Source organism: Ambystoma mexicanum, chromosome 6p, assembly GCF_040938575.1.
Source record: "Ambystoma mexicanum isolate Mex_15411 chromosome 6p, UKY_AmexF1_1, whole genome shotgun sequence".
Classification (NCBI taxonomy): domain Eukaryota; kingdom Metazoa; phylum Chordata; class Amphibia; order Caudata; family Ambystomatidae; genus Ambystoma; species Ambystoma mexicanum.
The window spans coordinates 913184983-913210766 of record NC_090935.1 but is presented as its reverse complement, the minus strand read 5'-3'; the positions used below and the strand labels follow the sequence as shown (position 1 = coordinate 913210766).

Genomic DNA, 25784 nt, shown 5'->3' with positions numbered 1-25784 from the left:
TAAGTGGTGCCTGGGTGTAGTCAGTGAGAAGGTGAGTGGTATCAGAGTAAGGGTGTGTAGCAAGAAGGCAAGAGGTTTGGAGAAGAAACGTCGGATCTTGGAGGTGACTGCAGACTTAGGAGGTGCAAGGGAGCATGTCAACAGGCAGAAGATCTTGGTGCATCCAGGCATGGCCTGAGACAGTCCCTGCTTCACTGTCACCCTTAAGATGTTAATCAATAATTTCAAATTCAAAGGAGGGAGCTGGCACCCACTGTCTCTCCACTGGCCTGCCCAAAGGGTCTTTCAGTCTGAGTACACCCTGGATGAAATGCTGCAAAAGTCTCGTGTGCTCTGATAGCTAGGGGAAAAGCTACTTCATAGCCAGTGCTGCATGTCAAGAAGGCAGCAAGGGCATGGATTTGGCCGAATCAGACATCCTAGTTTCTCTGGCAGTTCTTGGTCAAACACAGGAGGTTTGTGAGACTAATGCGAGTGATGGCCAGACTATGTGTTTTACAGAGCTGTAGTACAAAGAAAACGATTTCAGTAGTTGTAGTCAATAATAAACAAGTAGACACGGGATATTGCCTATACCTCTTTTAGGATACTTGGTAAGTACTGATGGAATATTGAGTGATATGTATATTATTTTAGCAGTACTTATTGCCGTTTGCATGAGTTGTGAAACTGTCTTTTCGGATATCAGTTTTCTTTATGACGTCGTCATTTCAATGTGTTTTCAGCTCGGTTTCCAGAAGAAAAGTATTCTGATATGGTACATGTTCTTCAATCCACAGTGCATTTTGATTCATGTGGAATACTCGGTGATACAGAACATTGTAAACCTTCCCCTCTTTTATGCAGTCAAGACAAGGTAGCAACACGAGGATTACAGCTTATGTGTATCACCTTCTGGACGTGTACGATTCTCTCATTAATTTCTGTTGTATTTCCTTCATTTGTTCACTGTATATGTATGTCTTGAATGATGCACCGACATGCATCGCCCCACATTATTTTACATGCACCGCCCACCTTACGAATAAATGCTGTTCTGTTCACTGTTAAAATCAAGTGATACTGTTTATGTGTGTTGTTTATGTTTATGTTTAATGCTTATAACGCGCCAGCCCGCAGGCAACAGGGCGCACACAAAACACGCAAACAGAGACCACTAACAAGAAAGACAATTCAGAGGGCAAAGGAATCGGGTTAGTGAATCTAGCTGGACAGGGATCTTAACCGTGAGTCAGGAACAACTTCTAATTAAATAGTAGCATCTTAAGCCGTTTGCGAAACATAGGGAGGCTCTTCTCTGTACGCATCTCGACTGGAAGATCATTCCAGGCCTAGGTGGCTATGACCGGAAAGGACCGACCCCTACCACAAGTTCTTTTGATCCTTGGGCAGACGAGACGGTAAGTGTTATTAGATCTAGTTGATCTCCCCTGTGCCTGCAGAGTAAAACCATCTTTCAAATAACTTGTTGCATGACCGTGTAAGCATTTATGAGTCAGGGTAAGGATCTTGAACGTAACCCTGGACGTTACGGGCAGGCAATGGAGTTCCCTCCAAGCTGGAGTTATATGCTCCCTTTTGGAAACATTATGGGCCTGATTCATGGAAGGGTTTCATAATGGCGCAATCCCGTAGGAAAACGTTACATTAATAAGGACCTTTATGTTGTTTATTAATGACTACAGCTACTGAAATAGTTTTCATTATATTACAGCTCTGTGAGCATATATGGTTGAGCGATCAGATTTTCCCAGGACGGCTGTCCCAGGATTAGTTATTTGCTTTTATTGGCTCCCTGGTGCTAAGGGTAGCATTACCGGATTGCCCCCTGAGTGGTGTAACTTTATTTATCAACATTGTGTATTAACAGTACCAGTAGTGGACCCCACCCTTTCCCTTCCCTTTATTCCCCGGCAATGTGTTGCCACGGCCTGGATCAGGTGGCCACCGCCCATTGCGGATGGGGTTTGGGGGTCACTGTGTATTGTAAGGACCAACAGGAGGCCTATAGAGTCCTGTTAGTTCCAGCGGCTAAATACAAAGCCATCTGGTCTCATTACAACCATTAGCTGCTGAGGAAATCTGGATTGACATTAAAGTGTTACTGATGAAGAAGAGATTCATGTTGAAGTCAAAGGGGTCTGGAACCACAGTACTGGGATTTTATGCTGAACCTTGTGATACACTTGGGTGTTGTGTAATGTTGTTGATATGAACTGCTTCAATTTATAAAATATAATGCTCACTGTTTGAATCAATAGTCTCCGCATATCAGTGGCGGCTGGTGAATTTGTTAATATGAGAGGTGCATATTTACCCACAACTATGCCAGTGTGACCGAACGAAGCAAGGAAGCCTGAAGCAACCAAGGGAATGTATTTTGAATAATGGGTTAAAGTGGTGCATTTTACAACATGCTTTAAGTGAAAAATTGGGTAAAAAGCCAGATAGTTTGCTATTTTTTTTGTTGAGTAACTCATGCAAAAATCCATTAATGCAAGTGACCAACAGTGCACAAGAGTATTCCCCAACACATGTTCATGATACCTTTGCCCACAATATATGTCCTTATAAAAATATTTCCACGCTGGCCGTGTCCATATAGTTCCATGCTGGCTGCAACAAAATATACCAGAATTTCAATGTGATAACATATCCATTTTTTTGCTTTGCACATAATACCAGTAATTATACTATAAGATATCATTTCCACACGAGTTCTTCCAATGTATGGCTGTAGCCACATCTATGAACATATCCCTGTTGGCTTTGCCAGTAAAAATGCCATATCACAGTAAAACATAGCTAGACTTGTCAGTCTAGCCACATAATAATGCATCATGCTTGCGTGATCAGAGATGCCCAGTACAAAATGCCATGCCAAAGAAATAGTTTAGACTGGTTGCACTAAAATGATAGTCATGCCATGTAATAAAACATTACACTGATTTATCATAAATGCCATGCCAAAGTAAGAAATAGCTAGACTGGCTGTAACATAATTCCAGTCAAGCCACACAATAACACATATAATGCTTGCTTTATCATAGCTGCCCAATAAAAAATGGCTTGCCAAAGAATTTTCTAGACTGGCAGCACCAAAATGTCAGACTAGCCGCATAATAACACTTATCATGTTCTGCTTTATTATAGATGTTCCATAAACAATGCCATGTTAAAGAAATGGCTAGACTGGCTGCACCAAAATGCCAGCCTCAGGATGTAATTACACTTATCATGTTTGTTTTCATTATAGATGCTCAGTAAAAAATGCCATGACAAAGAAATAGCTAGACTGGCTGCAACAAAATGTCAACCTAGACAGGTAATAGCACTTACTGTGCTTGTTTCATAATTGTTACTCAGTAAAAATGGCATACCAAATAGAAAAAAAACTAGCAGCACCAAAATGCCAGTCTAGCCACATAATAACAAGTATCATGACTGCTTTATCAAACATGCCAGTAAGAAAAATGCCATGCCAAATAGATAGACGACTGCACCAAAATGCCATTTTAGCCTCATAATAACAGTTATCATGATTGCTTTATCAAAGATTCCAATTATAAAATGTCATGCTACACTGCTAAATAGCTAGACTGGCTCCACCACAATGCCAGTCTAGCCACTTACTAACACGTATCATGCTTGCTTTCCCATTATTCTCGTATCTCCCACAAGCTCTGTTCCGTCCATGAAGATCAGCAGCCCGGCCCAGCAAAAACACACAAGCGCACACCACACACATTTACACAACATTCACTTTCCTATTCACACAGCATTCTTTCATGTACCCATACACCATACTCTCACTCATTGATATGCACACCAATCACAAAGTAGTTCAGGGAGTGCTCAGTCTTTACATTAGGATGGCTTGGCTCCTCCATCCTTGGCAGGGGTGTTGGTGGATCGATGCACCCTCATCCATTATAGACTAGTCATCACTGCGTCATGTAACCACTTGATTTTATGTTAATGAAATGATAAATACACGTTTTTAATACATCTTGATGCTTGTTGATAAATTGACAAATACACATTTTTAAAACAGACGAATACACATTTTCAAAACAATGAGCTAAAAGTAAACGTAGGCTTAAAGGTAATGGGCTAACAGGAAGCAGGCAATTTTCAGAGAAAAGACCTACAAACAGCAGTGTAGCCCACCATATTTTTAGAGAGCTATATGGAAAATCTGATTTTATTTACATCTGCAAATTAGAAGCTAGTTTTTTACCATATGAGCTTACACATGTCATCAGTTTCTGTGGTCTGTTTGGTCATACAGGGCACCAAGGACCTAGAAGATAATGTCCCCGACAACGTCTCAAAGTGTATTTGGTGTGTTGCATTATTGTCTAGTGAATAGTATGTTTGTTGTGTACTTACATATAGCAGGCATGTTAGAAAGGGCCACATAGGTTGGAGGATGCACAATTCTCGTATCGAAGGTTGCTTTCATAGCCGGCTCATCAAAACATGGATACACTGCTCTTGCATACGTAGGTTCCAACTGCGAAGCCACGATGACCCTAAAACAACAATGTAAGGATGAGTACCCATAAAACTTATTACATGTTCACTCTGTAGCTCATATTCTACAACTAGCCTGTATTTCACTACATGTTCACTCACCACATATAGTTACAACAACATTGTTCTCAATTACATAGGTTTAAAAACAGTAAATCCATGAGATAGTAGCACAACATGGCACAGGGATTTTCTGACCTGATTGACAGATATGTCAACCAATGTGTATATTGCTACCTAGAACGGGCTAGAGATAGGGAAAGCAGCAAAATAGAATGTTAACAGTCCTGATCACCCCAACAGATGTATTCAATGAGTCATAGAGCTTTATTGTTCATGTTCAACAGGAATTCCTATGGTGCAAATCAGTTTGTGCATCCTTTCACCTATAGTATGCCTATCTAAAATTCCCTGGTGGTGAGTGTGGGTATTTTGAATTACTTTGAATAGGTTGCTGATGGATAATCTAGATTTGCTTCCATGCAGCGTCTCGGAATCTAATGGGTATGATCAGGGCTTCATTAATCCTACTCTGGTGTAGGTGCCAGGATAGGTATTGAAGGGGCCACTTGTCTTTCTGAAGGGCCTCACACCAGGACCTGCCTTCTAAGCAGTGAGTCGTGACTTAGTGGTTTCTGAGAAGACATATCTTGCCCTCTGCTTTCCCACAAACAAAGGGTGCATACCTGTTTTGGACGTATATAAACCAGTCTGCTGTTTCAGCCTTTAGCATTCTATCATGCATGTTATGTTTTTCAGTGCTTTCATACCTTCGGGTCCTCAGCACTATATGAGATTCTGAACATATACATAAACAGGGTGTTGTATGTAAAGTGACTGCTGTGCAGGCATGCGCGGAACTCATTCTACCTAGGCTCACTTACACCAGGCACACCTAACCCTGCACAAAGGAAACCATGGCTATCAGGATTTACAGAATCCTAGGAGAGCTCACCAAATTCCTTAGACAGGAAGACTCCACCTTCCACCCAGCTTTTCCCAAATCCCCTGTTCCGCTTTATCTCTATTTCAATGATGGTCTTTGCTTTGTTTCCCTGTGTTAGGTAAGGGGCCAATCCAAGAGATTTTAGGGGCCGGAAGTGGGAGGCTCCCTGTTCTCTTGTGTGCTAGCAGCATTGTCTGAGCTGGGAAAGGCCAGCCCTCGTATGTAGTCACCTGGACGTGAGCTGGGCAAGACTACTGCGAGATACAGTCTGCCTTTTTTGGAAGACGTTTCCTGCAGTCGGCAGCAGGTGGAGACCCCGTCCTTGGGCCCAGAGCACGCGGTTTGGCACCAGCATGGTGCGGGACACAAAACACACCGGAGTTGTAGTTGGTCTGACTGACGAGCCGGAAGCGGCTCGTTTTTTTTATTATGTTGGTCACGTGGCTACTGCCACGTGACCCATTACAACATCCTGGGAGCTACCATGCTCCCAGGAGGGGTACTATGCAACACCACTCCATTTTTTTCTAACAACAAAACAAAACCCTACACCACCACACACTACTACTACTATAACCACTGTACTAGTTTTTCACACCCTTTATTAACCTGGGTAAGTGGTTCTACCATCACAAAACATTAATAAAAGCTACTGGCACAACATTACATTTCCCACCGACAGGGTCCTTTGGAGCACGTCCATGTCTGCCGGCCCCGAGTCTTCCGGACGCTGGTGCCAATGTCCTTCCTCCGCCATCTCGAAGATGTAGGAAGCCAGGTTGAGTCCTCACTAGTGTTCGCTTCGGACAGCCACACCAGAGTCACACAAAGAGACTGGCAAAACCGCACCCGGGAAGGCCCAGGGGCCACATCGGCCAAGTCCATAGTCTAGGGGGGGCACCTGTGATGGAGTACTGCCACCCTGATGGCAGGCCCCTCACTACACACCAGGGGCGTTGCTAAGGGGGGGCTAAGGGGGCTATAGCCCCTGATCTTTTTGTTGTAGCCCCGGATAGAATCTCAGGAGCTACAGCCAAAAGACTAGCTAGCCCCCAGTCCCAACAGTTCCGATATCAGCTTAGCCCCGGGTCTTTTCCAGACCTAGCAACTCCCCTGCTACACACCCCTCCCTCCTGGCGGCGGGCGGCAGGAAACACATGCCGGTGGCAAAATGACTGAGCTGCAGGCCTCCGAGGGCGCCTACACCACCACCAATGTGTTGCAACCCATCCCCTTCTCCTTGCACCGTGGGCTGCTGGCAAGATGACACTGGTGCAGTGCTGTTGACCTGGCCCTCTTCCTTGTTGTTGCGAGGCGACCGGGCATTCTGCCTTCCCTCTCCAGGAAAACTCCTCGGTTCCCTGCACGCTATGTCCAGTTTGATGCCTCCCTCTCTTAGGATGGAAAATGAAGGAAGTGCTGCAGGCCTCAACGTTCTCGTCAACCTCACCGTGCTTGACAATGCGGGCTGGGTACCTGCAGCACTACTGTGAGGCAGGATAACAGTTATGCCCCTTTTCTTTGTTGCTTGGGGCTCCCGCGGGCATGTTTTCCTCGAGGGGTATTTTGTTTCATCTCCCGCTCCGCTCCAGAGCACATGTTTCCAGTATCAGTTCCTGGGGTGATGGGCCCGCCTCCCAAAGGGGGGCAGTTCATTAACCTGCGGCCGATGCCGCGTGCTTGGCTGCTCCGGTGGGCGGGGCCGCTCCCCTTTGTTTCGGCCGGGGGACGGCCTCTTGTTGTGACTCCGGCCGCCAGCCCTTCCTCCTGGGGTCTCTTGGTCCTCTGCTGCATCCGGGCACAGCCGCCGGTTGGCTCCCTCCTCTCGGTGGGGAGGAGGGGCCGCTCGCCTCCATTTTTCCCATTGTGGGCCCAGGTGGAAATTGGGCCCGGCTCACATTCCTCTGCTGCGGCGAATGCCGCCCACGCTCAGGGCCGCCCCAGCTGTTGTATAAACCATGTATAAACAACCAGGGTCCACAACAAGCTACCTGCTAATATCATATAGGGCTGCAAAAATTAGCATTTACCTGAGACAAGGGCCGGTGAGGAAGTCGTCTTATCAAACATATATCAATCTACTACATACAAATCTACTACTGACCTCAAAGTGTGGGGCACTAGTAGCTACCGTGTAAAGGCTGGAAACAGATTTTGTTACTGTCGACACTTCTCTAATGGGTTTTCTTGCTTGGTAAAAGAAATGTGCAAAAAGTCACCCACTAGTTACTAACATCACTTTGCAGATACAGGACAAGTTTGGATGATATATAGCACCAGTATGTCTTTGTCATATATTTTTGTATCAATAGTTGTTCTATGTGTCTGGACACTGTTTAATGTCCAGTTCTATCATGTATAAATAAAAGCAAATGTATTTTTGGATAATTCCTGACCATATCGTCTTTATATATGTTTGATAAAACGACTTCCTCACCGGCCCTTGTCTCAGGTAAATGCTAATTTTTGCAGCCCTATACGATATTAGCAGCTAGCTTGTTGTGGACCCTGGTTGCTTATACATACATTAGATGGCTACAAGGGGAGCAGTCGTTATGTACTGTTCTAGGCTCAAGCATACCGTGCAGGTGGCTGGGGGGGGCTTGCCCCCTTGTGGCTCTTTTGAGATCCAAACTGGGACAATGAGGGTGCCGAGCAGGAGCATATGTTCATGCTCAGCGCCTTCATTGTCCTGGCAATCTTTTCCATTCCGGGCAGCAGTGCGGATATATCAGGGACATTGAGAGACATTGCTCTGTGTGAACAGAGCATTACAATGTGAGCCCTTAGGCACTGATGGGCATGAGGGGGCACTATTAGCAGGGACTTTTGTCCCTTAAGAAATGTGAATGGGGTAATCAAAAGTGAGAAGGGTGCATAATGGTGCATGCGTTATGAAATAAAGCCTATGGATGTAAAACCCAAGGGGGATTTGTTAGACTCACATTAATCTACATGATGCCATTGTGACATTGCATGCATGACGGGGAGAATAAAAATAAATCCATACTCTTATTTGCTCAACATATTTCTATGAGATGTATATAGTGTAAAGTTAGTTCATTATGAATGTCTAGTTTATTATGTAATGTGGTTAGCTTCGAAGGTATTGCTATGAATAAAGTAGTATTTAATCACATGAAATGCAAAGCAAAACCTTAATACATATCTATATCAACTAAACCTGTGAAGATATGTCAAGTTGTTGAAATTGTCTGCATCCTGGTTTCACCATTTAACCAAGTGTGTGATCCTGGGAAAATCATTTAATCACACTGTGTCTTATCTGCAGCTCCGTAAGTGATTCACTTCATAGCTTAGTTAATATATCATGACAATATTTAATAAAAAGCCTACTGACTATAGAATTGCTCCATATATAATAAGGCAATTTAGGTATTTTGCACTACAAAGTTATTTGCCACTTGGCTTACTTATGGCAACTTATTCTAAAGTCACTTCCATGGTGCCTCCAAGTATCAAAGACTGATGATGCTCCTTGCAATGTCCTTTTCTGTGAAGTCACTTCTGGTGTTGAATTATATATGCAAATTAGGAGCTTTTGTGTTATTGCCTGGCTAGACTGGGATATTGGGGCAGCCAGTCTAGCCTTTTCTTACTGTGGTATGTCTTTTTTTGGGGGGTATCCTGTCCGGGACAGCTGTGTTGTTGTGTGCTCCTGCACGGACAGCAGTGTGGCTGTATGCTCCTGTTCTGCACCCTCCATGCACAATGGGAGACACAGCAAGAGCACGCTTTGTGTCTCACTCTAGGCCGTTGACTGCACTGCAGGCCCAATAAGGGGCAGAGCCAGATGCCGAGCAGGAGCAAACGGGTCCATGTCCCACTCTTGTCTGAATGTTGCGGAGAGAGAGTACAAAGTCAAGTCATCATATGGGGGGGGGAAGGAACAATTGTGTCAGTTTAGCATTCATTGTCCAAGGTACATTTTGGGGGGGAAGTAGCAGGACTTTGTTCGTGGCTCGAACCCCACCCCGCCACACACTCTTGCAATGCTAAATACTCCCTTGGCCCCTTTATATCATTTCATTACCAAGCCACACCGTTTTTGGTATAAAACTCTTTATTGGTGTTTTAACAATACAATCAACAAACACAATCATTAACAAACTCCAAACTCTCAAAATGTTTCTTTACAGTTAAGGTGTCTAAGCCTTGTTCCTTCCCTCCTGCCCCACCATTGTGCCCTTCCCCGTTAGTTGTTCTGTCCCATCCTAAATGACATTTTATAATTTTTCTGCCTCGATTCGCAAGCAAACCTCTACATATACACTGTCGAACTTCCCACGACTGGTTCAGTCCCACTCACTCCATATTTTCTCAAATTTTTAGGGACAACCTGTTCCCTTATGAAACTCATCTATCCTATTCCTCAATAATGGCCATTCCCGATTTCCATTTCGCGATCGCCAGGAGTTCCGGCTTTTTCCATTGAATTGCAACGTTCTATTGGGCCACAATACAAACTATGTTGTAAAAAGTTTTTGCCATCCTATGCGATATCAGTCATGGACCACATTCCCAATAACAACACTATGGGAAATGCTATTATGCTCTCAGTTATATGAGCCATCTTTCCTCCTGTATCCTTGCAGTTTGTGGTAACGCCATAAATATGTAATAAAAGTCCCCATTTCTATCTGGCTTTTGGAGCCATAAACATTCTCTCCCCTACCCATCTTACGTAGCTTTTCTTTAGAGTAATAAATTATACGCAAATAATTAAAGTGAATTAGTCAAATCTTCACTGCTAGGGTCACTTCTCTCTGGAATTGTAAAAGTTCCCTCAAGTCTTTGTTGTTGACTATTCCCAGTTCTCTTTCCCATCTGATTTCCAGATTGCTCATTGAAGTAGTTAGATTGGGTGACAGAGCCCTACATATAGTCGATACTTGCCCAGTTTTTATCTAACCTTCGAACACATTGCCTTCTAAGTCGCAAGAGGCTCTCTCAATACTTGCCGTAACTGTAATTATTTATAGAAGTCTTTCTCTATACCAAATTCCTTATGGAGGTACTGGAATGACTTAAGGTTAGACCCTTTCAGCACGTCACCTATCATCTTGATCCTATTGTCAACCCAGTTCCTGTACCAAGTAAAATTCTGGATCCTTTTACTGCACCCATTCTCCCAATGTGGCGATGTCAAACTCAATTTCCATTCCCAGTCCAGATGCAGGCTAATTTGATTCCAGGCATAACCATGAGGGCCTTGAATTGCATTTTCTTGTCGTTTAGCAGGTTTTACCGCCCTCCCCTTCCCATATGCTTTAATTCAGTGTCCACAATCCCCCACCTACCTTCCAGATATTTATAATCATTCACTATTGCTATTAGGTAAGCCCAACAGTAAATCCATAAGTGAGATACGTTAGATCCAGGCTTTGGGGATTGCTTAGGCACAATGTGTTTGTCTTGGAAGCAAGACAACGAAGAGCAACACAGGTTTGAGTCCTGGTCCCGTGCTTAGAGACTGTTCTCGGATATTAAGTGTGATATAAATGATTCATTCATTAATTAGATAGCCTGAGACCTTGTTCCCATTGGTAATTGTATAGCATCTCAATCTTAACTTGCAGCATTTTAGTCTGCCACGGGGAGGATCAGAGGGTCCCCTTTACCATGTCATATTATTTGTTTCTGATGGTTCCCGGGGCATTCTGGATTCTGTATTGGAGCCTGGAAAAAGTTATAATTTTATAGATCACTGCTCTTCCGTAGAGCGACAGAGGCAGTCGGTTCCAGTGGCTTACAGCTGCTTCCAACCTCTTAAGGATAGGGCCGAGATTCCTTTTATAAATGGGGTTTGCGTGCCTGTGGACGCATATACCCAAATATTTGATGACCTCCTCTTCTATCTTTAATGGTTACCATCTCATCTCAATCCCTATATTCCCAAATACTGGGTAGTGGATTGACTTATCCCAAATGATCTTGAGGACGGCATGCTTTGCAAATTGCCTCATCATTTCCATCACTCTCGATACGGACCTACATAGCTGCATTAAATAAAGCAGAATATTGTCTGCGTACAGAGAAATCCTTTCTTCACCTCCCTTTTTGTCTAAAACCTGACAGCCCTTGATCTCGCCTGATCTGTTCTGCTAGAGGTTCTATTATTATTGCAAAAAGGATTGGCAAGAGGAGGCACCCTGGTCTAGTTTCCCCTTTCAAGCTCCAACCAATCTCAGATTGATCCATTGACCTTTACTCTGGCCTTCGATTTACTATCCTCGGGCCTTACCCATTTAGTAAAGCTAGGTCCAACTCCCAATTTTACACAGGATTCTGAACATGTAGATTAATTCCACGCGTCAAACGGTATGTGTGCAGCTAGGGAGAAGATACTTGCTGAGTCATAACTTAGTTTTGCTTGCTCAGCAGCAATATAAAGTCTCCTTATATTAGTTCTGGTCAATCTCTTTAAATTAAAATACATTGGTCCTGATGGATTGATTCCTCTCTAATCTTTAGTAACCTGTTCGCTAAAGCGCAGGGTTAATTCGCCTTACAATTGATGAGGGAGATTGGTCTAAAGGACTTGCAGTAATCTAATGCCTTCCCCTCTTACAGGATTACTACAATTATGTCTTCTGTTAATTTAATTCTGGTGGTAGGAATTTGTATTTCTACTTTCATGTAGCATATCTTGGTTTCTATTGAGCTTAGAGCCCTTTCGGTAGCACGCATGCAAAGGATGGGATGCATAATAACTCTGACACCATATAATCGAACCAACTCAGGAAGATTGCAAAGTTTGCTGTTTTATTATCAATTGTCTAAAACAGGGAGTTGCAACGGACATAAACAGACGTTCGCTCGAGCTTCTCAGCTCATTTCACATAAAAACACATTTATATGCAAAAAATGGGTCAAACGTGACGTCATGCTATGTGGCAAATAAGAAAAACCTACAAAGAGTTGTTATAGACTTAAGGGGAACATCTAAGTATACTTTCTATAAGGGGTGGGTTTATAATCGGATGTCTACTGTCAGGTGGACAATTTATGCCCACCTCAAATGCTAGTCATCTTCAACACTATTAAGTACACAATATATCATTGGCTCTCAGTCTATAAGGCCCTTTGTTATATGGCCGTCTACAATTGGTTGGCATGCTCGTGCCATGTCTGGAACATTCGGTTCACTTTTCAGCATGTAAGCTCATACCCAGCCAGGCATTGGACTTGACTTTACCTCCCCACCCAACGTCTATCATCACCCATGCCTTCTGCCATGAAGATTGTCTTTGAACTTGGCCTTGCAGTGTATTCTTGTCTGTGAGAATATAAGAGTGTGCGGGCAGACACTATTGCTTGTTCTAAAACTCCAAGCCCAACTCTATTTCCATCCTTGGCTCCCATGTCAGGAGACCACAATTCAGACCATTTTGCAGTAATTACATTTCTCAAATGAATAAAACTTGGAACACATGGTGTTCTTTCTTTGCACCTTAACAAGGGAGGATTCAGCTTCTCACGTTTGTCGCCTTCAAGAATAGATAACCAGTCTTGGCTGCCTTTAACCTTGATACGAGGCCAGACAGCTTCACCATTCAAGTCCTTGATCTTGGCTAATTCTTGCTGTGACACAGTTCTCGGCTTTCCTTCTCCATGGGGCCAAGTTTACTAAATTCATGACACTGATGTCCAGTTTCTATGCAATGGTGGCTCCATCTGCAATCTACTAACTAAGTATAGCCAGCTTCTAAGATCACTTAGTGTACTTGAGTTGCTGCATCTTTACAGTTGTTGAATTGCTTGCATTTTCTGCAGTGTGTCACACAGGTGCACTGTTCTTTTTGCATATTAAAGTTTACTTGATTCTTTGCTTTGTCATCAGTTTCTATAAGGTCCATGCATTCTCTTCAGCCAATCTTCTCAGTGCGTCATATTTGTGTCTCGTGACGTCACCAGCTCCTCTTTTTCTCATTTTCATATTTCTTCAGGGAGTTCCTCCTTCAGATTGTCATCTCTTCGGGAATACATTTAATAAGGTTTTCTTAATGGGTACATTCTTTTGAATTTTCGCTGTGGTATGGTCACAACTGCTGGTGTCAAGAATGGTACAATCTTAGGTTTCCAACATTCAGGAGGTAGGGGGGCGGGATTACCTGCAGAGGCATGCATCTGCTACTCTACACTAGTGGTACACTTTTTAGTAGTTTCCAAAGCTTAAATGGGAGACCATTAGGCCTTGGAGTATTGCCCCCTCCCATCTGCTTAATTGCCTCTGCCAGTTCTGCCATCTAGAGGTCTCACCCTATATACACTCTGTTTGCCTATTTGTCAGTGTTTTAACTGGGAGCTCCTCTAAGAAAATCTGGAATTATCCTCCCGAGCTTTATATCGTGTTTTGTAATATGAAACAAAAAACTCTTCTATCTCTTTGGGCTCCCTCTTGTACCACTCATATCATGTAGTATTTCACTTACTACTCTAAGCTGTTCTTCTCTGTGTGCTAGCCTTGCTAGCAATTTCCCTGTTTTGTCTCCCCATTTGTAAATCCTTGCTCCCTTTTACCGAATACCTGAATTGGCTATATCTCCAATGCATTTAATGTAATATCTTCCCCCATCTTTGTCAATTCCTATAATAATTCCTCTGTTGGATTTGTTGTCCATTGGTGTTCTAGGTTCCTTGCCTCCCTTTCTTTCTCAATCATCACCCTCTCTCCATCGCTTTCCTTGCCAGCTTCAATTCTGGTGGCTTTCCCTCTAAGTACAACATGCCTCGCAAAACGTTTCCTTGAAGCTTACTGAGTACTGGTTATTTTGAAATAGTCCTCAGACTCTTTTACAAGGTCCAACACAACGTTTTTTTTTCTTGTAGCCGAATTATGTTTACTCTCTATACCCCTTCTGCCGAAGGGGACCTCTGTGGAACTAAAAGCATTGTTGGGGAGTGATCTGATATACCTCTGTGCAGGTAGCCAACCTCAGACAATCTATTACAATCTGCCCGTGGTGAAGTACTGCGTCAATTATGGATATGGAGAAATTAGCAACTGAAAAGAATGGGAATTCCCTTTGATCTTGGTTGGTTACCCGCCATGCATTCGATAGGTCCATGACATCCTAAAACAATTTAAATTTCGAATTCTTAGTATTTTCTTGGGCCCACATGATGGTGGTGCATAGACACTGATGAATGTATGTATCTTTCCCAGTTGAGTCTGTCACTCCTATGAATCTACTCTTTGGTCTATGGACACTTTTATATCTCTTAATGGAAGGGACCTTTTAATTCAGATAGCAACCACCCTCAATCCTTTTGTGAACCCTGTCTGACCCATACACCTGTACTTCATCCTAACTAGAAGTGAGCAAGATGTACCCAACAGGTGTGCCTCTTGAAGAAAGAACTCCGGTATACGGTACCTCACAAATTGCATAAAGCACTGCTTTGTATCTGAATACTTAGGCCACTTGCGTTCCAGCAAAAGCATTGAATCTTGTTATTAACAGCCATTTACATATTTGGATTGTCCAGGACCTACATTGTCCTATTTCATTTTATGCTTTTTTACTTCTGAAGCCTTTTTGGGTGAGGACCCTCCAAAGTAATGATAAATCAAGTACCATAAGCTGAAGAACACCCTCAAACCAACCTTACCCCACCATCTCCCCATACTTTCCCCAGCATTGTGGCATCTGTTGCCCTTTTCCAACAAAGCCTTAAACACATATATTAACAACCACTTTCCTTACCCCTTACCTCTTTGCTCCACCCCCTCAGTGCTTCACGCAACGCCCCCTTGCAATCTGTGAGCTTTGCACATTCATTCTGTATCCCATTTACCTAAGGGAGTTTCTGGGGGGTCAAACACCATCATTCTTTTCTTCATTCAATTCCTGCTTTTGGCGTTACATTGAATATAGTGTGTCTCTTTTCATTTACTTTATTCCATTTTATCATGAGTTATTTTGCATCCTGTCTTCTGTTTCTGTGTGAAGTTTTGTAATGGAGGGAATGGATGTGTGACTTCATGCACAGTTTTCTTCCTGGGGGCTATCTCCTCGTCAGGGTTTTTGTCCATATCAATGTTTTCCTTAGTCCCTTCCAGCCTTTATTCTAATTTAATTTCTCCCCCCGCCCCACTCCCAACTAGGGGATCTCGGTTAGTCCTATGCCTCAGATCTCTTCCAATTTCTCACTGTTAAGAGACCCCCACCCCTTTATGACATAGTCATCTCTTCTCGCATTACCAGAGTTTCTTCCACCTCTTCAGTCTGGTCTTGGCAGCTCACAATTGTACCATCTTTGTCCACCATCTTGTAGTCCTTGGGTGGTTCTCTCCTTACTCTTGGATGTTGTGGCTCACTTTTGCTTTTGCAATGATCGGAGGGACCAAACCATTCCTTTCTCGTTTTTTTTCTCCCTGTCCTGGATAGATTTTGAGGCCCTTTCCTTTATCAATTCCAAAGTTTCTGTGGGTGTCTGAATATCCAGGATCGGCCCTCATGTATCCTTCACAACTTTGCATGAGAGACAAGCACATAGTTGATGTTGTTTCTTAGCTACCTGTTTAATTCCTCAGAGGCTCTCCTTGCTCTTTGTACAGGAACGCAGAGTCTGGAATGTTGTGATTGAAGGGCTTCCATGTTTGAGAGTTCCTGCAATTCTGGCCGCTTGATGTATTACATTGTGGAAAGGTTTTGCAAATATAGTTCTGTGTGGCACTCCGAGGGGGGTGGTCACCCCAGAATATTCAATTGCAAAGGATGTTTGTAAGGCACTGAGGGTCCATTTCTCCAGAAACTGGTCTATAGCCGGTCCCCCTTCCTTTTCCAGCAGCTCTGCAATTCTAATTTTGGATCATTTAGAGGCGGCCCTTGGCGTCTTCAACTCCTTCCTCGACCTGTCGAGGCGCTGCCAGGAGTTCTTTCAGTGAATGCATCGCCTTTTCGAGTTCTCTGACTCTCGAAGGAACTGAGCACAGACCAAATCTCAGCAGGGAAACAATCATGCACACCTGCCCAATCTCCACTGCTAGAATCACTCTTGAGTTCTGTGTTGCCTTGAGGAGAATAGCCATCGAGGGTTCCTCCACCTGCTCCTGCTGGTTTGAGTCCGTCCATTGCCAGGATTCTCCTGCCGGGATTCGAATACATTTCTTGTCTGATACCCCTGAAGTGTATTTCTCCATCTTATTTTTCAGGACTCTAGCTGTCTTTTCTTTCCCCATCTTCAATGTATTCGGTACATTCAGGACCTGTTGCAAAACTCCTTGTGCTGCAGCGTGCAGTCATTAAGGAATTACTGTAACTAGGGCAGTTTCTAGCCAACGTGGTGCACAGGGCGAAACACCAGAATGTGCCCCCCCCACGACTGGCACACGTCACTTCCAAACTACACCTCTGTGTCCTGCAACAAAACCCCTCCTCAATATGAATAAACAATTGCTATATAAATGAAGGTTGTTACATTACATTGTAATGTAAGTACTTTCCAGAAGAATTTTTATGTGAAAACACAGCTGTTGCTGTCCAAGTAAATTATTTTTCTGTCACCTGCTCTTAGGGAAGGCCTTGCCTGAATGCAATTTCAAACTGCTCATACTGGCACACTGCGGTGTGACCATCCAGGGCTCTGAGGGCCCACTGGCCCTGTGTTGCAGGTGTTCTGTTCGTACCACCTCATTTGTATTTCACAAGGGGCAAAACTAGGCTAACCATATTAATTATTTTCTCATGGAAGGTTATCATTCCAAGTCCACTCTGATACATTCTTATTCTACTCTTTCAAAATACCTCTATCAGAGTGGGAAAGGGGGCAAATGGCACCAGTGAGGGTTCCTGTATGCTTCGCATTAAATAAATCACAGAGCCTTTCAGGACTATACCAGTGATCAGAGATCTCTATATTGTATAAACAAGGCTGTGATAAAAGGATTGTGTGAATCTCTAAATGTATTGTTTTATTTATTTATTTATTTATTTACTTATTTATATAGTGCACCTAGCCCGTAGGTATCTGGGCGCATCTTGGATTACATTCAGTTTCAATGCAAATTGACATAATGTTTCAGATATTTACAGTACAGAGCGAGAATATAATACATAATATAATAGGAGTGGCATTAATAGTACAGTAAGGATGCATAGCGAGACATAGCACATTGGAAATTGACAATGTAATTACAATTGTACGCAGTAGCAGAAATGTGTGTTACTACCCCTGAGCAAAAAGCCAGGTTTTCAGCTTCTTCCTAAAAGTCCAGTAGGAAGGTTCCTCTCTTAAGGTCAAGGGCAGTGAATTCCAGAGTTTCGCCGATAACAGATTTATGGCTTGGTGTTCACATCACTCTTCACAACACTCACCCCAACATTAAAATGTTTGTAATCATCAACCATACAATAGTTTTGAAAGCACGCTGTAGTGTTAGTAGTTTTTAGCCTGATTTGTTTTAGCATTATTTTAGTATTATTGTGGACCAAAAAACAAAATAAAAAAAAAAACGTGCTAATATTTGTTTTACCGTAGTGAAGTGCATTAAATAGATCGGTCAGACAGTGTACCAACTTTTGACTTTGCCATTATTTGTTTAGCTGTGTTAACTTCTTAGATACATTTCCAGCACCGTAACCAGTACTGAGAACTACAATTCCTAGCGGTATTGTAGTCCTCTGGCTTCTATTTCCTATCTCGATAATCCGCGAGTGACGCGCCGGCGCTGACCTCCGCTTGTAGACGGTTGTTCAGAACAGAGCGAGTTAAGCGTTATTCATGGACATTGCAGAGGATATCTGTGAGGGGCCACCAAGCTTCACAGACAGGTACTCAGTGATGACTGGGCCTGCAGGCAAGAGATTCCTTCTATAGATAAAAACTATCCGCCCACAAATATGGCATTACTGAATACCAGATCATTGGATAAACATGCACTGGAGCTACATGATTATATCCTGGACCACGATATTGATATCATGTGCATTATGGAGACCTGGCTCCAAGACTCTAGCGGCCCAAACTTTAATCTAGCTACCCCTTCTGGTTTTTCCTTTTTCTGTCAGAACAGAGATGGAGACAGGCGTGGCAGGGTTCCTGTTATAGCTCGCTCTCATTTGAACTTTTTTCAAACTACGGGAACCTGCCGCAGTGCGAAAATATTGTTTCTTAAAAGTGCACCCTCCCCAAATAACTGCATAAACATTGTTTTGATTTATAGACCCCCTTGTGAAACTTTATATGTTTATGATGACTTGGCCGAACTTGTATCTTTGCTGCATAAACCCAACACAGCTTCTATAGCGCTGGGGGATTTTAATGCATGGCTGGACAATCCACTTGACTCTCAGGCCACTCACCTTGAGAACATGTTTGCTAGGAACAAATGTATAATCGTAAATGGTAAAGAACCAACGCTCAACTTGGGCAACCTACTGGACTGTGCGACTAGTACAAATCTAGCCCTAAATCCATTTGTGGTGCAGCCCTGCATTTGGTCCGGCCACTTTTGTATTACCTCTGATTTTCTGTTGCTGTGTCTTTGCACTCAGAAAAACAACCCCATGCACAAAGTATCAAGTCGAAATTTTAATAAAATTGGCCATGAATACTTGGAATTCTGTCTTTCTTCCTTGATGTTATCAACATTGGCCTCGAAACTCTGCAAGCTTTTTAGTGTCGGAGTTCGATAGACATTTTTCAGACATGTTAGATAACATTGTCCCCATCACCACAAAAACGATTAGAGAGAAGGAAAACGTTCAGAAATGGTATGGTGAGACCCTTCATGTCCTGAAAAAGAATACAAAGAAAGCAGAAAGAGCTTGGATGAAGGATCAATCTCCAACCAACTGGGCAATTTGGAAGGCCATTGAAAAAACATATAGATTGGAGATTTTACTCACTAAAAAGTCATTCCTGGACAACCACATTGTCAGGCAGACAATAACTCTAAGACATTATTTCAGATCATTAGAGATCTTGAAAAACCTCCAGCCATGCGACAGAAAATCATTCTCACTAATGTCGACTGTGAAAACGTGCAGACTTCTTTTGACAGCGCAAACTAAGATCCAGGCCAACTTGGCTGGGATGGAGCATTTTAACTCCATTATACTCGCAGATAATTTAGATCAATCCTCTCCCTCAGGGTTTGAATTTAGTAGCATAACTGAGGAAACTCTGGCTAAAATTATGACTAACATGACACTCAGTACCTGTGTAGGAGAACTTCTTCCGTCTAAAATCATTTTGAATAATAAAACCCTGTTCCTCCCTTTTATTTTTTGCCTCATTGATGCTAGCTTTCGGGTGGTTGTTTTCCTGAGGCACTGAAGATGGTATCTGTTACCCCTTTGTTAAAAAGATGTGGCCTAGATTAAAAAGACTACTCTAATTTTAGGCCTATTACCAATGCCCCGTTTTTTCTAAGGATCTTGGACAAGGTGGCTACACTGCAATATCAGGAATTCTTGGAAATTTCTGTGGCTCTCCATCCTCCCCAATCGCGTTTTTGGACCAACTACGGCACGGAAAGTGCCCTGTTGGATATGTAATCAGAGATGCTCCAGGTCATGGATCAAGGCAGGGTGGGGCTGCTGATTTTGCTGGACTCATCAGCAGCCTTTGACATTGTCGACCATGACAAACTGCTGGACAGGTTGAGGATTTCCAGTGGCATGTCAGGCCATGCGTGGCATGGATCAGGCCTTTTTTGACTTGTTGTATGTCATGGATTGATTGGGCAAATGCGCATTCCCCAGAAGAACTCCTGAAGTTGGGGATTCCTCAAGGTGCCTGCATGTCTCCCTCTCTTTTCAACATGTATTGCCGCTCCTTGTATGATCTCCTGGACGGGCTGGCTGTTGACACCCAGATCGTCTTCCAACTAAGCGGCAAGTACACAGAGGACTTTATAAATAAAGTGTACGTTTCTATCCAGCAATGATGACCTACAACGGAATGTGCTTTAATGCCAAGAAAACTGAGACGATGATTTTTGGCTCATCCAAGGCAAGATCAAGTTGGATCCACAGTATGCCGCTTTCTCTGTGGAAGGCCATGCCATTCAAACTGTAGACAAAGTCAAAACATTGGGAGTAATTTTTGAACCCTCTTTGAATATTAATGCTAACACTGAGAGTATTGTGAACAAGGATCAGTACATTGTACGCCTCCTTAGGCTAGTGAAGCCCTATATTTCAGAGGCAAATTGTGCCACTCTGGTACGTGCTCTTGTGATGCCCCGGCTGGACTATTGTAATGCCCTCATGTTGGGGGCTAGTAAAAACAATTTGAGACAACTCCAAGTCCTGCAAAACGATGTGGTTCACATTGTTAAGAATATTCATCTACATAAGCCTATTTCTGTCCACAGAAGAAACCTTGATTGGCTCCCTGTGGAGGCGTGTGTGCACTTTAAGGTGATGACTTTGGTTCACAAATGTATAAATGGTCAGGCACACACTTACCTCAAAGACCATTTCAAGATCCATATTCTGACCAAGGTCACCAGATCTAGTGAAGGAATATGCCTATCAGCCCCTAGAAGTAAGCGGGTTAGTGGGCTGGGTAGGCCGTCCATCTCTCGGGTCGCCCCTTGTGGAATAAGCTTCCTAAACTTTTATGTGCTAAAAGTGAGCTTTTGAAGGTTTGAAAGGTAGATGAGGAAGGGCTGGGTCTCAGTATGAGCATACCAAACCCCCAATACAGAAACATATTTTGGGAATAATATCTATAGACAGGACAGGATACCGTAAAAGAGAGACCCAATGAACAATGCACAGAAAGGCTACGCAGAAAGGATTGTACCTCTTACAAACTGCGGCCTTACTAGTAAAAAGCTGATGAAGCGTTTTTAAACAAAACTGGCTTTTAATGCATGGTAAAGGGTACACAGTTCCTCAGCCACTACCTGCTCACTATTACGCAGGCCTCAGGCGTTATTTCTGCAAAAACAAGCAGGCCCATGCTTTATCTAAGAGAGCTGGCATTAGAATCTCTTATTAGTGCTGGCCTGCAACTAGTGAAAATCATGGTGTGGCAGTGTAGAAAGGGCGTTTTGGCCTAGTGGATGTACAATTTGAGGCAACTTCTTTGATTGCTTTATGCATTCAAGTGTGGGTACAGTATGGCATGCTCATCAGAGCAACATACACAAATTGTTCCAGTATGCTACTGTATGGACATTGGACACATCAGACAAAAACAGGCATATGTGCTGTTACATATGGGAGTGCCATCTATACGCGATTAACAAACAGGGTGGTGGCTTGTGCAGCGCACAAAACATTGCTGCACACATATCCCTGCATTGATTTGCCATGGATTACTGTCTGCATGGTGACACACAATGAGCTCTACTTTTCTAATCAATGTGCCAAGTCACATTGAGGAGCCATCTGGTGTGCACTAGGCAGTGGTTGGCTTGTTTAGACTATTAAAAGAACTTTGATGCAGAGCGGATGCATTTAGTCCATGTGCCAAAGCGACCACTAAAATGCTTAAGCAAGAAGATGACAGGGATGTGCCATACGTAACTAAAAAGTAATATACAAAAAAAAACAGGTTTTGTTGTGTCAAATAAAGAGGCATGGAAGTAAAGAAATAGCTTAAAAAAATGTCTATGTGGCATTTGAATTCTCTTGGAAGAATGCATAGGTTTGGTCAGCTAATTGATATTTGTGCTGGCCTGGTGGATAAAAATGCCCCATGTTCAGTTCTTAACACTGAAGTGTAAAGCACATACTGTGTAAAAACAATGGCTTGTTAATTGAGCATTCACTTATAAATTGCCCTACTCAAAATGCTGTCAACACAAAAAATGAGGGGCACAGGGTGTGTGACTGCATAGCATCTCACACGCTGTGTTTGGAATATACATTCCTTTGTTTTGCATATTCCGAATGCATCCCAGTCATCCAAATGTGGTCAGAGAGCAGCCAGCCAAACAATGCAGAGGAGCACTCACTGGCACAGCAGGCTGCTTAATCTTTTGTGCAGCCAGGTCAGCCATCTTTCTGGGTGGGCCTTTTACTGCACCCCCCTTTGCTCTGCTCCCCGGACTGTCGCCCGGGCCAAGAAAAGAGGCTGACTGTGACTTACAAGAGGTGCAACCTGCAGCCCAGGTCCACACCTGGCACTCCTGGGTTGTTAGAGCGTTCTCACCTTCTAAGCCAGCCCGTTTTTGATGACACATGTAAACAATCGTAATACTATGCACACAAATGTGCGCGTATGTATACCGAGCATACATCGCCTCTGAACGTAGTCGCGAAATCCGGTATGATAGGGCATATTGCTTTCTCATGCGGCCCTATATTGTGCACCATGTTGAGAGCCACGGGAATATGTGCAGTAATTATCACGTGTGCCCCTTGATTCAACAAACAGAATGAAAAAAGAGGTCTCCTCACGGTGGGTGCGGTCTAGTTTTAATCCAACAGGAGTTTAGGAATTGACTCCTTGTGTCAGAAAACTGCAATCCAAGAGTTTTACTCTTAAACTGCAGCAGTGCTCGACAGTCTTCGACAGTAAAGCGATACCGTGTCTACTCTATTGAGGGCGCCATTGGCTAAATATTTCTTCCATTCTGTATTTCCCAGAATCGTATGTCTCGAAGGGTTTTCTGAAAACAGCTAAATATAGTAGAAACACACGCACGCGTAGAAAGCATTGGGCTGTTAAACTACACTACAGTGCTCCACTCCAAAAAGTCATGCTTACATTTGTGCTGGTAAGCACCACAGCAACATGATGTAAGCAATGATTTTTGTTTGGAGGAGGTGATGATGCTTTTTTCAGCTGTTCTTTATATTCGAAAAACAACGTCTTTGAAGCATGAAGCACTGTGTTACCTTAGAACACGTACATATTTAATAGTTATTTATGTAAGGAAGGCATGCACTGGCAGCTGACAGGTTGAGGGCAGGCTTTCTGGTCTTCTACAGAACAAGGCCTACACTCTACATGATTATGGATCTGGAGTAGTGTGTGCAGTAATGGCATAACTTTTCAGTCACACCCATGTTGTACATAACATGCTCATTAATAGAGTGTGGTAATTACGGATGTATACATTTTGGCCGTGGCACAATTGTTCGCGGCCGAATTGACTGCAGTCAATTCGGCCGCAAAGACAATTTTGCAACAGCCAAATGCAGCCAAACTTAAATCAGCCACGTCCCCCAATACATCCCCCCACCAACCCCCTACTTGCCTTTATGGCATCCACGCATCTTCTTACCCTGCAGCGTAGATCCGCCCCTCCGACGCAGGTCGGATCTGATGCTGCAAGGTCTGTTTATCTTCTTTAAAAAAAAATGTTTTCCTGTCCCTGCCTCCAAACCTCCAAAAGCGGGGGACACCCCTGCAACTCCCAGAGGCCATCACTACCAAACATGGGGAGTGGGGGACACCCCCGCAAACCCCGCTCCCCATCTTTGGTAGTGATTACCCAATCTGATTGTTTTCCAATCGGCCGAATGGTACTGGCCAAATTTGGTCAGATTTACCATACGGTCAATTGGAAACAATCACTTTGGGTACTACCTTAATTACAGTACAATGAAAATATGCAAGCCTTTCGTAAATTAGATGGTATGTGTAGTGTGGCTAGCCCCACAGTGCTGACTACCACGTGAGACCTCTGCGTCTCGGAAGGTTCCTAGAAGGAACGCGGAGACCCAGCGATGGTTGGAGAGCGCCAGGAGAGTCAGAGTGGAACAGTCAAACTCTAGACCGAGATAGTAATTCAATAAATATATTCATCCTACCTTCCACCTCTTTGCCTGTGCACTACAGATTTGGCAACAAGCACCAATCCGCAGGCCATTCTGGAAAGCCCTGCGGTCTCAGCACAGTGTGGTGCCTTGGAGACTGTCTTGGAGGAACCACTCCATCCTGACATCAGCACCTGTGTGCCCCTGTAACCGGCATTGAAGCAATTCGTAACTGCTTTGATCCTTTCGTGAGTTTGTAAGTTCATTGCTCCTACTCGTGACAGTAGATGTCGCATTCATCCGCGACGATCTTCCTTGTCGAAGTACAGAAGAAAATAGAAATAAGGAAAGCGAAGGAGGATAAAACATGTCTTTTAACAGCACCCCCCCCCCACCAGCATTTCTCAAACCTGAAATTGGAGAACCTGAAGTACCTTGGAAGAGATGAATTAAATCCTTTGAACATTACGGCACTGTAGTATGTGGCACTAATTACAGCGTGGAGAGAAAAAAAACATTGCTTCTGCGTTGTTTGGGTTCTGCAGGGCACAAGAAGTTTGAGGACCTCCCAGATCTTCAGACAATGAAAATGAGCACCTGAATGAGTATGAGAAGGTGGTTGGGAAGATGGGCAAGCATTATGAAAAGAAAACTGAGCACCATATTAGAACACTACAAATTTGGCAAGCCTGTACAGGAAGAGGGCGAAAGTGTGGAACATCATGACCCTCCAGAAATTGGCCAGAACTTGCAATTATAACAGACAAATGGATGAACGCCTCAGGGATCAATTCATGTTGGAATGCAGCAGTGGAAAAGTCAGAGAAAAATTATGGGCTGACGACGATCTCCCACTAGGCACTGTTTTAAGGATTGCCTAACAAGTGTGTCAGAGTTCTTGAAGATATAGTGACGGAGACACATATTAAAACAGAGTTTGTGCCAAAACCAGTAGTTGCAACTGGTTGCAGTCCCACAGAAGCTATAGCAGCTGTTGGTGTCAACCCCCCAGTGAGGAAAAAAGTGGCCGATGACAGCAATCAGAAAGAAGGTAGCAGGAGATAAAATACTGGAGGAAGGACAGTATTTTACATGAGGAGAAGGACCAGTCCAAGGCGGAGTAGCCCAAGAAGATGTTTCAGAAGTCACTGTGCGTCACACTGGGCTGACAACCCAGAGTGCCCAGCGTTGAGAATGATATGCCAGATTTGCAGAGGTAAAGGGCACCTTGCTAGGTGCTGTAAGAACAAGAAGGCTGTTACACACTGGATTGGCAGTGATTACAGTAAAGACGAAGGAGATGAGTGCATTTAATTGGTTGCTGATAATGAGGAAGAGCTGGGCAGTCCAAAGGCTCCTGTGTCCGTCAATGGCGTCATGATAGTTATGATGATTGACTCAGGTGCCAACTGTATACTCATGTCTTAAGGCAAATGGTAAAAGTTAGGACGCAAGTATATTAATGAAGTTGATATAAAGCTGTGAGCCTATGGTGGTGCGAGGATAGACCTGTTAAGATGGTTCTGGGCAAAACTGAGATTCATGGACAGAGAATTTAATGGAAAGATCTATGTATTGAAGAGAGGCGCAATTTCCCGGATGAGCTGGGC

General features: G+C 43.5%; 1 protein-coding gene across 1 annotated transcript in view; it reads right to left on the bottom strand.

Annotated features, from left to right (window-relative positions):
* Positions 1–25784, bottom strand: part of LVRN (laeverin) — a 933533-nt gene that overhangs the window by 738935 nt on the left and 168814 nt on the right. The window contains exon 2 of the mRNA XM_069625536.1: positions 4393–4535. Coding sequence (XP_069481637.1) covers positions 4393–4535 — 143 coding nt within the window. The remainder of the gene's footprint in view (positions 1–4392; positions 4536–25784) is intronic.